Source organism: Benincasa hispida, chromosome 3, assembly GCF_027475165.1.
Source record: "Benincasa hispida cultivar pf3 chromosome 3, pf3_genome.v1.1, whole genome shotgun sequence".
Lineage (NCBI taxonomy): Eukaryota > Viridiplantae > Streptophyta > Magnoliopsida > Cucurbitales > Cucurbitaceae > Benincasa > Benincasa hispida.
In genome coordinates this window covers 29,918,093-29,931,508 of record NC_143480.1, presented here as the reverse complement: position 1 = coordinate 29,931,508, position 13,416 = coordinate 29,918,093, and the positions used below count along the sequence as shown (strand labels likewise).

Genomic DNA, 13,416 nt, shown 5'->3' with positions numbered 1-13,416 from the left:
CGCATCTTACTGCTTTCCTTTATTTTACTGTAATTTACATACTGTACACACTTTTATAAAGAATTGAAAAACCTGGTCGCATATACCATGAACATAATGCAATAACTGGCACCACTTCCCCGAGTTCAACCTCGGATCACACTGAGAAACTTGTGGTGGAATTACTCTTGGTTCCATCGTAAGGAAACTTGTGACAACGTAGGGCATACTACTTGAGCATCTTTAATTAACACATAAATAGTAGTAGTATCGCATCATTATGAGCATTGAATATCATACATACAAATCACGTTACAAGTTTATGGTGTCGTTGCCAGGGAACTTGGTCAACAGTTTATTGTTTGAGTGGTTTTTGGTATTTTGCAGGACAGATCTCTTTGTATTGATTGTTCAATGTGGAGAGAAGTCTGACGACTTAAGAGTACTTGAGGTGGTCTAGTAACTCTAAGTGGACCTAGAGATCAAGTATATTCTTTGCACAGAGTTCAATCAGGGTTGAATTAACTGGTAAAGAAGTATGGCTGAAGAGAATATGGCTCCAGCTGAAAACCTGAGGGGAGATTCGCCAGTGCAAGATCCTGTTTTTCTTGCTGCTGATTAGAACATCCCTATGAGGGAGTATGAAACACCAGATCTATGCAATTTTTCACCAGGAATTTCGAAACCAGTAGTTGAGGGGAATGCAAGCTTCGAAATAAAATCGATCATGCTGCAAATGATTCAGAATGTGGAACAATTCGGAGGATTACAGGGAGAAGACCCACACACTTATTTAACAAACTTCGCAGACATATGTAGCACATTCTTTCCGCTTGGTGTAACTCAAGAAAATCTTGAACTGTATCTATTCCTGTACACATTTTGGGATGAAGCAAAGAGGTGGGCTCAAGCATTAGAGCTAGGCGAAATTCATGAATGGGGACAGTTGGTTGATATGTTCATGAATAGATTATTCCTTCCATTTGTCAACATAAAGAGGCGAAGAGAGGTGTTGAATTTTGAGCAAAAGAGTTATGAAACCCTGAGCACCACTTGGATGCGATTCTGGCAGTTAGTAAAAAACTATTCACATATTGAGATTCTTGATAGTATCTTGATGGAAACCTTTTACAATGTCCTAGACCCATCAACACGAGCAGTTGTCGATTCCTCTGCAGAGGGAAGATTAATGAATAAGTCATATATGGAAGCAAAGGGCATCTTGGATTGTATATCGTGACATTCTGACGAATGGATTGATAATGGGCTTGAGGTAAGATGTCTGGAACCAGAAAGAGTAGAGAGGGTCGATGTGCCAATAGGCACAATGAGCGCATTGATCGAGCAAATGACCACGATGACATCGCTCCTCTAGACGGTGGCTAATCAGCAGAAAACTCTCTCCTAGGGAGCAGCGCAAGTTAACGCGGTGACTCATATGACTGCTATGGATTGCACTCACTGTGGAGAAGTACATCCAGTAGACATCTGCCCATGGAATCAACAACCCGTATATGTTATTTATGATGAATCATGGGGCAACAACCATAACCATGATTGGGGGAATCACCCAATTTTTGGTTTAGATGAGAATCTCTGTCACGAAGACCATAGTTTCTATCAATTTAGTTATCAAGAGGATCGAGGCAACCCTCCGGTCTTCACTACCCTAGATTGTAGTCCAAGTGATTTTCAGGGTACATAGCCATGCGACCAACTGTTTTCATATAAACCTCTTGCAGTACCTTGTCTTTGGAAACGTCACTGAAGCACTACATTGAACAGAGCGAGGAAATGAGACAGTCGCAAGCTGACTCTCTCAAAGAATTAGAAGACCAAATAGATTAGCTTGCAAGAGAATTAAAGAAGAAAACGGCCAGTACATCACAAGGAAGTTCAGGAATATTGGGGCCAAAAGGTAAAGAACAATGTCATGCTGTGACATTACGGAGCGGCAGAACAACATCCTCAATTGTGCCAAAGGTACCAGATGCGATATTAGTACCAGTTGAGTTAACTATTGATGATGACAAGTACAAAATAACGAAAGCAACCCCAATTCAGAAGCAAGATTATTTACAAAAGTGAAGCTTCTGAAGACTTAAATTCTCAATCAACGCAACCTCCAACAAACAATGCACAGCAAGCACAGGACCTCACTAAGCACCAAAGTGAGGAGGAAACACGCCGGGATCCTCCACCTTTCTCGTCTAGGTTGGGAAAGAAAGACGATAGTAAGAAATTTCAAAGGTTCCTGGACGTTTTTCGACAGCTGCATATTAATATTCCCTTAATAGAAGCATTAGAGCAGATGTCGAGCTATGTGAAATTCCTCGAGGACATACTATCCAACAAGAGAAAGATCGGAGAAAATGAAATAGTTTCACTAACATATAAGTGTAGCACTTTATTTCAAAATAATCTCCCTACTAAAATGAAGGATCCTGGGACTTTTACATTACCCTGCACCATAGGAGGGAAGATGGTTGGGAATGAATTGTGTGATTTTGGGGCGAGCATAAATTTGATGCCCTTGTCAATCTTTAAGAAGCTAGACATCGGCGAAGCTAGACCAACCACAATTACATTACAGTTAGCCGATAGATCAATAAAGCTTCCAAAGGGCAAGATAAAAGATGTTCTCGTGCAGGTAGACAAGTTTATCTTCTCCGCATATTTCGTTATATTAGACTATGAGGCAGATAGAGAAATCCCTATCATCCTGGGACACCCATTTTTCGCCATAGGGCGAGCACTGATTGATGTACAGAACGGAGAATTGACCATCCAGGTTAATGATCAAGGGGTAAAGTTCAACGTACTCAATGCGTTGAAATATCTAGGAGATATAGAAAACTGCCAATACATCGAGGAACTGCAGGGAGAACAGCTGCATGAACCCCTGAAAGAAATGAAGGAGGAAGATTTTGAAGACGGCGCATTAGTGGAGGAAGATTGCACCGCAATTCATGTTGAATCTAATTTTGAACCACTCAAGTTATCTGAACGGACTTCGCAGCGTATTAAGACATCATTAGAAGAGACTCTTGTGTTAGAGTTAAAGTCGTTGCCAGTACATTTAAATTATGCTTACTTAGGAAGTAACGACACGTTACATGTTATCATCTCTGCATCACTAAGTAAGGAGAAATAAAATGCTCTCATACGAATCCTGAGAAAGAATGCAAAAGCCTTAGGATGGATCTTGGTAGATATTCGAGGAATTAGCCCCTCGTATTGCATGCACAAGATTCGTCTAGAGGAAGGAAAGAATGGATCAGTAGAAAGGCAACGTCGCTTAAACCTTGCCATGAAGAAGGTTGTAAAAAAAGAAATAGTGAAGTGGCTGGACGTCGGTGTCATCTACCCAATATCCGATAATAGCTGGGTAAGCCAGTGTAGTGTGTTCCAAAGAAAGGGGGGATGACAGTCATCACCAATGACAAGAATGAATTGGTTCCCACAAGGACAACTATGGGGTGGAGAATCTGCATGGACTTTCGCAAGCTAAATTTGGCCACTAAAAAGGACCACTTTCCACTCCCGTTCATTGACCAAATGTTGGACAGACTTGCAGGGAACGAATTTTCTGCTTTCTTGATGGCTATTCCGAGTATAACCAAATAGTAATTACGCCGGAGGATCAGGACAAGACAACCTTCACATGCCCATTTGGTACGTTCGCATTTCGATGCATGCCATTTGGACTCTGTAATGCACCAGGCACTTTTCAACGATGCATGATGCCAATATTTTCGGATTACTTGAAGGAGTCAGTCGAAGTTTTCATGGATGATTTCTCAGTTTTCAGCAGTTACTATGACTCTTGTTTGACCAACCTTGAAAAAGTCTTGAAGAGATGTGTAGAAAAAAATCTTGTACTAAATTCGTAAAAATGCCACTTCATGGTGGAGGATGGAATAGTTCTGGGTCACAAAATCTCTAAGGAAGGATTGTAAGTTGATCAAGCAAAAATTGACGCAATTTCCAAATTACCCCCACTAGTGAATGTAAAGACACTAAGGAGCTTTCTGGGTCACGCGAGATTTTATAGAAGATTTATTCACAACTTCTCTCAGATCGCAAGACCCCTTAGTGCACTTCTCGAAGTTGACCGCGAGTATAAATTTGATGCTACATGCACTAAAGCATTTAACACATTAAAAGATGCACTTATCTCCACTCCAATTTTGGTTGCCCCAAATTGGACGCAACCCTTTGCATTGATGTGTGATGCTAGTGGGTATGCTGTTGGCGCAGTTTTCAGTCAGCGCCCAGAGAAGGTTTTGAATCCCATTTATTATGCGAGTAAAACACTGAACAACGCACAAGAGAACTATACGACCACAGAGAAAGAAATGCTCCCAGTGGTATTTGCACTGGAGAAGTTTCGACAGTACCTGATCGGAACAAATGTGGTGGTGTATACAGATCACTCTACGATTAAGTATCTAATGACGAAGAAGGATGCAAAACCAAGATTGATATGGTGGGTGCTGCTCCTGCAAGAGTTTGACCTGGAAAATAAAGATAGGAAGGGCATTGAGAACCAAGTCGCAGATCATTTGTCAAGACTAGAAAATGCGAGGTTCAAGGCACATAAAAAGATATTGAGGAAAGATTCCCCAATGAGCTGCTAATGGCAGTACGCGTTAATGTCCCCTAGTATATGGACATAGTAAACTTTATAGTTTGTGGTCAATTACCAGATGATTATACCTATTAGCAGAAGAAGAAGCTAAGACATGACGCAAAATTTTATTTCTGAGACGATCCATTCCTGTATCGACAAGGACCTGACCATATCATACGTTGATGTGTCCCTGAGCACGAAGACAATAGCATTTTAGATCTCTGTCATGAATTCCCATATAGAGGACATTTTGGGGAGCAAAGGACTATAGTAAAAGTCTTACAATGCGGCTACTTTTGGCCAACTCTGTTCAAAGATGCCCATGCCCATGTTATGAAATGCGATAAGTGCTAAAGGACGGGAATATGTCCAAAAGAAATGAAATGCCATTGACGTCAATCTTAGAAGTTAAATTATTTGACGTATGAGGAATTGACTTCATGGGCCCGTTTCCACCATCTGAAGGTCATCAATATATTCTAGTTGCGGTTGACTATGTTTCAAAATGGGTTGAGGCCATCGCATGTGCCAAGAACGACGCAGCCACTGTGGCAAAGTTTTTGAAGAAGAATATTTTTGCGTGCTATGGAACGCCATGTGCCTTAATTAGTGATGAGGGCTCTCATTTCATCAACTGCATAATTGCTAACCTGCTGACTAAATTCAACGTTAGCCATCAAATGGCAACCGCATACCACCCACAGATTAATGGGCAGGCAGAAATTTCTAACAGAGAGATCAAAACTATCTTGGAGAAAGTAGTTAATACTACTAGGAGGGATTGGTCAACCAAGCTTGACGAAGCACTATGGGCTTATCGGACTGCTTACAAAGCACCAATTGGCATATCCCCGTATGCCTTGGTCTTCAGAAAACCTTGTCATCTACTGCTTGAGTTAGAACATAAGGCAATGTGCGCATACAAAGCAATGCCTGTGAGGAAAGTGATTGCGGTAACTCTGAGAACTTCTTTCAGTCGACCTTCCCATCTCTGTTTACTTGCCTTCTTTACGACATTCTTTTATCATTTATTTCATGTTGAAATTGTTATTTAGTAGGAGTAGTCGTTAATGCTCTAAGAGTTTCATGTCGCATATGTTTCCTTGCATTACATGTAGTAGCGCTGGGCACATGTTTTTGTGAATGTTGGATAAATTAATCTCGTCAACTTAAGTTAGGAAGAAAGGAAAATAAACTGGCATATAACGAAAGGATGGGTGCAGTAAGAAGAAAGAAAAAGGGAGATATGCATCTAATACACCCAATTACATTGTGGTGAGGGGTGTGTTGCACTCCTATGCGACCTTAGTTAAATGCACTATGTTGAGGCATCCTCTAGAAATGGATTTAGTTAAAGGGTGTGTTGCGGGGATGTATGCGTGTTGCCCGTCCTTAGCAAAAATGTATCTTCATTTATTGGAAGTATGTTGTGAGCTGCAAATCATGCATTCGTCCGAATCAAATTTTGTAACTTCACCAAACTCTTTGACTCTTGTATAGGCATATGAAAATTTCGTTTGTAATGCGACCATTTGTAGTATATTCGCATACTTTATTAATAGTCAATACAATCAAAGTACATATTTCACTCTACTCTTTGCCTGTGCCTCTTTCTTTATCTTCCATTGTTAATCTTTGCTACATTTGTACTCTTGTATTTTTAAGATCTTCATTGCGTTGCTATGATGTATTACATATTACACTTAGAAACATTTCCCATACTTAGTAAATTTTGACTAACACTTAGTTAACTCTTAGTTTAGCAGTACTTTACTTTGTATCTTTCAAAGTCCTGCTCAAACCTTCTTTTTGAAATTTTCTTCTAAATGTTTGTCTAGTCTATCCAAACAACGCAATGAGAACCTTGCTCATCTTTAAATTTGGGGGTGGGGAAGGTCAAGCAGATGAACTTAGAAGTATGCAGTATTTCAGAAAATGTGTCTATTTCCATTTAAAACAAAAAAAAAATAATAATAATAAAATTTATGCAAAACTTCAATGTCAGCGCAAGGGAAAATTTCAAAATTGTTCCCAACCTGATAAGAGTATAGTTGTGAAAGGAACCTGCTCGTAGTTGGATGTTCGTATGACACACGTAGGAGCAAGCCAAAACGAAGGTGGGTCTCCAAGAACAACGTAGTATAAGCCAAAAAGGGAAAAAGAAGGCAAGAGACAACTCCTCTGATCCTCATGAGTTGAAGTTGAAATTGGCACACAACCGTAGTTGGATATCTGCATGACACCCATTGGGATAAGCCAAAACGAAGAGTGTAACCATGACCAACAGTCTCTAAATAAAGAAATGATGCAAAGTTTTGCTCACCACATATAGACACATCAAGTTGTTTTGATAAAGAAGGGATAAACATTATACTTTGAAAACTAGAAAAGTGTCTTTGAGCAGGGTTTTGTTACATAGAAGAATAAAGTAGGGCTTGCTAAGAATTAGCAAGGATAGAAGGAAAATGCGATGTCAGGGAATGTGCCTAAGTGTAACATTTGGAGCAACCAATCTTCGCAGAAATATAGGATAGGAATGAAGCATGATTGCCTTAGTAGAAGATATGCTATTCCACAGTCTGTATATTTTGTAAAGAATAATCCATTTTCAAACACTTACAACCCCGGGTGGAAAAACCACCCCAATTTTGCTTGGAAGAATCAACAACAAAATTTTCAATCTGTGGTGCAAAAAGAAGGGCCATCAGGATTCGTCCAACGTAACAACAGTCAACAGAGCAACCAAGCAAGCAGCTCACAACAACCAATGCAATCTTCTTCTCTAGAGATCCTATTGAAGCAATATATAGAGAAAAACGAGACAGTGCTTCAAAGTCAGGCTACGTCCATCCGCAACCTTGAATTGCAAATGGGCCAGATTGCAAGTAATTGAAAAGTGGACCACAAGGGGCGTTGCCAAGTTCTACCGAGCTTCCATGCAACCCAGGGGAATTAGGTAAGGAGCAATGTCAGGTTGTGACATTATATAGTGGAAAGACTTTGAAGGAAGAAAAGAAGGATCAGAGTAGAACAACTTCCATCGCAACTGAGCCCGAGATTGCGGTAACACAAGAAGAAGAAAGAGAGAATGAAGCAGTGGAACCTGAGGTTGCGTCGACCTCAAAGTCAAATGAAAAAAGAACTTTGAAAGTCCAGTTACCACCTTTCCCTCAGAGGTTAAGAAAGAAGAAAAATGAAGAGGTACAGTACCAATGTTTCTTATCTATGTTAAAGCAATTACATGTTAACATTCCTTTCAGTGAAGTGATTGAGGAAATGCCTGCCTATGCTGAGTTTCTGAAGGACATTGTAATTAAGAAAAAAGGTGCTGGAAAATTTGCCATGGTGGCATTAACGTAAAGTTCAAATCTATTATTCCACCGAAGATGAGCGACCCTTGGAGCTTCATTATTCCTTGCTCCATAGGAGGACTCTATAGTGGGCAAGCCCTATGTGACTTGGGGGCCAGCATAAATTTGATGTCGTTGTTAATTTCTAGACAATTAAATGTGGGACAACTTGTGCCCACATCAGTGACTCTTCAATTGGTAGACAGATCTGTGGTTCATCAAGAAGGTAAGGTGAAGGATGTGCTGAGCACGATTGATAAATTTATTTTGCCAGCTGATTTCATCATCCTAGACTATAAGGCCGACAAAGATATGCCCATCATTTTGAGGCGACCTTTCCTATCAACGGGTCGTGCTCAAATTGATGTGCACAAGGGAGAAATCACTTTGAGCATAAACGATAGAAGCTCAAATTTAATATAATTTATGCCATGAAATTTCCAGATGAAGAAGACCTGCAAGATTCTGATGATGACCTGAATTTGATTGAAGAAGAAAAGTCTGATGAAGAGTGTGAAGAAGAGGATGCCAGTGCATCCGTAGCTTCCTGCAATGCGATTGTAGCAAGAAAAAAAAACAAAGAAGAAGGATCGATTGCAATGCATGAGGAAGAGCCAAAAGAAGAAAGAAAAATAACGCACCCTCGTGGAACCATCAACACTTGAATTGAAGACCCTACCAATACATTTGAAGTACGCATTTTTGGGGCAGAATGGGAAGCTACCAATGATAATTTCCTCTGCGCCCAACGTAGATCAAGAGAATGTGTTGATGAACATGTGCGAGCATTGGCTGGACACTCGCTGACATTAGAGGAATTAGCCCTGCGTACTACATGCACCACATTCGTCTTGAGGATGACCACAAAGCAACCATTGAAAATCAGTGCAGACTTAATCCTGCGATGAAGGAGGTTGTCAAAAATGAGATTATCAAGTGGCTGGATGCAGACATTATCTATTCCATTGCAGATAACACGTGGGTTAGCCTCGTGCAATGTGTGTCGAAGAAGGGCGAAATGATGGTAGTCCCAAATGAGAACAATGAGTTAATACCACAAAGAACCATCACTGGAAGGCGCATCTGCATGGACTACCGCAAACTGAATGCGGCCACAAAGAAAGATCACTTCCCTTTGCCATTCATCGATCAAATGCTAGACATATTAGTAGGGAACGATTTTTATTGCTTCTTGGATGGATATGTCATGTATGATCAAATCATGATAGCTCTTGAAGACCAAGACAAGACCACATTCACCTACCTATATGGGACATTCGCTTTTCGCCGTATGTCATTTGACCTCTGCAATGCGCCAATCACGTTCCAAAGGTGCATGATGGCGATCTTTTCAGATTATCTCGAGGACTCAGTAGAAGTATTTATGGAAGACTTCTCCGTTTATGGGAACACATATGAAGTCTGCCTAGCCAATTTGGAGAAAATTCTGAAGAGATGTGAAGAGACGAATTTGGTACTCAACTGAGAAAAATGTCGCTTCATGGTGAAAGAGGGTATAGTGTTGGGACACAAAGTCTCCCGGTAAGGGATGGAAGTGGACAAAGCAAATATTGACGCAATTGAAAAGTTTCCACCTCCAACTAATGTGAAGGCTTTGAGAAGCTTTTTGGGGCATGCTGGATTCTATAGACGATTCGTTAAAGACTTTTCTAAGATTGCACGACCACTGAGTGCATTGTTAGAGGTGGACAAAAAGTTTAAATTTGACAACAATTGCCTCAACGCATTTCAAGTTTTAAAAGATGCGCTGATTACCGCGCCCGTCTTGATTGCGTCGGATTGGGCACTGCCATTCGAAATCATGTGAGCCTCATTAGCGTAAAAGAAGAAAACCATTTTGCACCCTATCGCATATGCGAGTAAAACTCTGAACCTTGCTCAAATCAATTATACCACCACTAAAAAAGAACTCTTGGCTGTGATTTTTGCATTGGAAAAATTCTGGGCATATCTATTGGGAACTAAGGTACTCATTCACACTGATCACTCGGCAATCAAATATTTGATGACTAAGAAGGACGCAAAGTTGAGGTTGATCAGATGGGTTCTCCTCCTTCAAGAATTTTATATTGAAATAATTGATTGGAAGGGGACAGAGAATCAAGTTGCGGATCACTTGTCCAGACTGGAAAATCCCGAGGTTGATCGCAACGAATCTGAAGTGAGTGTTGTGTTTTCGGACAAGCAGCTATTCCACATAGAAGAATTTCTTTGGTATGCGGACATCGTTAACTATTTGGTTTGTGAACAATTCCCTGAAGATTACTCATACCATCAACAAAAGAAGCTCAAGCATGAATGCAAACATTATTATTGGGATGAGCCAAATCTGTATAAAAGAGGTACAGACCAAATCATTCGATTATGCGTACCAAACACTGCTCAACAACGCATATTGTCACAGTGCCATGATTCGCCATATGGAGGGCACTTTGGAGGACAACGTACTGCAACCAAAGTTTTGCAAAGTGGATTCTTTTAGCCTTCATTATTTAAGGATGTTGCTGACTATGCAATGAAATATGATCGATGTCAACACACCGGTAACATTTTATGGAAGAAAGCAATGCTAATGAACACTATCTTGGAGCTAGAATTATTTGACGTTTAGGGGATTGATTTCATGGGACAACTCCCTCCTTCGAATGACAAACATTATATCTTATTGACCGTCGATTACATTTCCAAGTGGGTAGAGGCAATTGCATGTGCCGCGAGTGATGCGGCGGTAGCCTCCCAGTTTCTGAAGGAAAATATTTTCACTCGTTTTGGCACTCCTCGTGCCATCATAAGTGATGAAAGGTCACACTTTTTCAATCACAATATCAAGGAGCTGCTATGTAAGTACAATATCCTTCACAAAGTGGCCACCGCATACCATCCGCAAACAAATGGTCAGGTCAAAATGTTCAGTCGTGAAATTAAATTGATACTTGAGAAGGTAGTAAAACCTTCGTGGAAGGATTGGGCGATGAAGCTTGATGATGCGTTGTAGGCATACCTGACCACATTTAAAACACCTATAGGTATGTCCCCTTATGCGTTGGTATTCGGCAAGGTGTGGCATTTTCCTTTGGAGTTGGAGTATAAAGCATTGTGGCCGTTCAAGAAACTGAATTTTGATTTGAAGAAAGTAGGGGAAGCATGAAAAACGCAGCTGGTCGAGCTAGAAGAATGGAGGATCAACGCATATGAGAATGCGAAGATTTATAAAGAGTGCACTAAGCGCTGGCATGATAAACGCATATGTGCTAGAAACCTCCAAATCGGGCAGAAGGTCTTACTCTTCAATTCAAGATTGCGGCTCTTTCCAGGAAAATTAAAATCACGCTGATCTGGTCACTTCATCATCAAAGAAGTATTTCCACATGGTGTAGTGGAACTAATTACCAAGGATGGCAATCAAACATTTAAAGTTAATGGACAACGGATCAAGGCATATTGCGGAAGAGATTTCCAGCCAGAAACAGACTCCGCAAAGTTGAAAAATCCGGACTACCCTCTTACATGACTTTTTAACTCTCTTTCCTTCATCACTTTACTTTTATTCAAACTATCTTTATCTTACTCATTCTTATAATTTTCTGCTATATATATATATATATATATATATATATATATAAACTTATTGTTTTGTTTTAAAATCATTTGACCCTTTCTTTGTCTGTTTACAAGGATTAAGGCACAAGATTGCGGAGATACTACAAGAAGAAGCAAATGATCTGATTCCATCACCGCAATTCACAGAAGTAAAGATCGCCGCAAGGATGGATGCATCAATACTCAATGTAGGCGACAAGGAAAAATTTGGGGGTGTACTCTTCTTTATCTTTATTTCAAATTTTGCGCTATCACATTGCATTTTTTTTTCAATATTTTATCACTACATCCTCCCTGATTACCGCAATCATTTATCGAGTAGATAAATTTAGTAGTTTACCGCATGTTGTTTCTTTACCAAGTATGATTTCAATGATGAAAAATATGCTTCTATCTCTTTCATATATACTAGAGTCAACTTAAAACTTAAGATAGTCACCTCATGAAATATTTCTAGAAGTTAGAAGTTTGCTAGTTTTCTTTCAAACTCTCTTTACAACAAATTCTATGACCATCACATGCCTTATTTTAATTTCTTTTGGCAATGAGAACATTGTCGTATTTTAAATTTGGGGATGAGGTATTTATTTTTGATCTTGCTATCAATATATATATATATATATTTGAAAATAACAACTCCACTATCAACGCAATGGGAAACCCATGTTGATAAGAGTTAAGTTGTGAAAGGCACTTACCCGTAGTTGGATATCCGCATGACACACGTGGGGGCAAGCCAAAACGAAAGTATCCTTGAGAAATCTAGGGAAAGAAAACCTTCTGGTTAACTTGCTAAAGGAATCTTTAGCTTATGCTTGAGGACAAGCATTAATTAAATTTGGGGTTGTGATAACGGGCAAATGCACGTTATCATGGTACTAAGTTCTTAATTAATGATGGATTGTGTTGATGAAATATGTTAAATTGCATCCATTAAGCATAAATTCTATAATATTGCGATTGCATGCGTCCAACGCATTAGAGCAGTTGATCTTTACATTTTTGTGCAGAAAATGTGTTAACGCAATGCAGAGATTGCGATCATAGGAATACATTGGTCGAGTGCAATTTCACAGCAAGACTTTGCATTGATCGTGCTCGCAAACATTCGCCCAAGAAGAATCATCGCAAATTGGTCAGCACAACACGGTGGGCGCATCTGGGTGAAAAGAAAATTAAGATCAATGGGACAGAAAGTTGACGATAGTCGGATCCAAATTAAGTTGACAGCCAATAACGGTCATAAAGTACATCCAGCTTTATCGGTGACAATTATCATGCGCATCAGTCAAGAATTAAAGTTGTCCCATCTGTGCAACCGGGAGAGAGAAGTTGCCTTTCACCTTTGATGCCCTATAAATACCAAGAGCATTCTTCAGAGAAGGTGTTAAACAGTCGATTACTTTATCACCTCACAAGTTCACGCCTTTATCCATAGTTTTATTTCATTTTAAGGTGAACGCAAGGAAGAAAGTTGTGCCGGTAGGTCATTTTGGTAAGCTTGGGAAAGCGTCGAAAGGTCCCAAATAGAGAGAGGGCCGACGCCTGTGGAAGCAGGAAAATTTTTAGATCAGAATAGAGATTCAGTGTAAAAAGCCTCGGTTAGCAAGGAATTGCTACCAGGCTCTTTACCTTTACTTTCCATTGTCATTTTGTACTCAACTCATTTATAAGAATGAAATTTCTCTCTCTATATCTGTTCACTCTCTGCATGAGTAGCTAAATTAGTTGAATGGGTTGAGAAGTAGTTAGCTAGCATAATGAGGGAATCTTCATTCCTTGCGATTATCTTGTTTATGTTTGCTTCATTCGTCTATTAGAGAGACTCGGGAT

At 39.8% G+C, this 13,416-nt stretch overlaps 1 protein-coding gene across 1 annotated transcript; it reads left to right on the top strand.

The window, feature by feature from the left end:
• The first annotated feature begins 2,413 nt into the window (after positions 1-2,413).
• LOC150037193 (uncharacterized) lies at positions 2,414-3,133 on the top strand. The gene has a single exon (XM_090311909.1). It carries the CDS (start codon positions 2,414-2,416, stop codon positions 3,131-3,133), a length of 720 nt encoding a protein of 239 aa, XP_090168035.1.
• Positions 3,134-13,416: the final 10,283 nt, after the last annotated feature.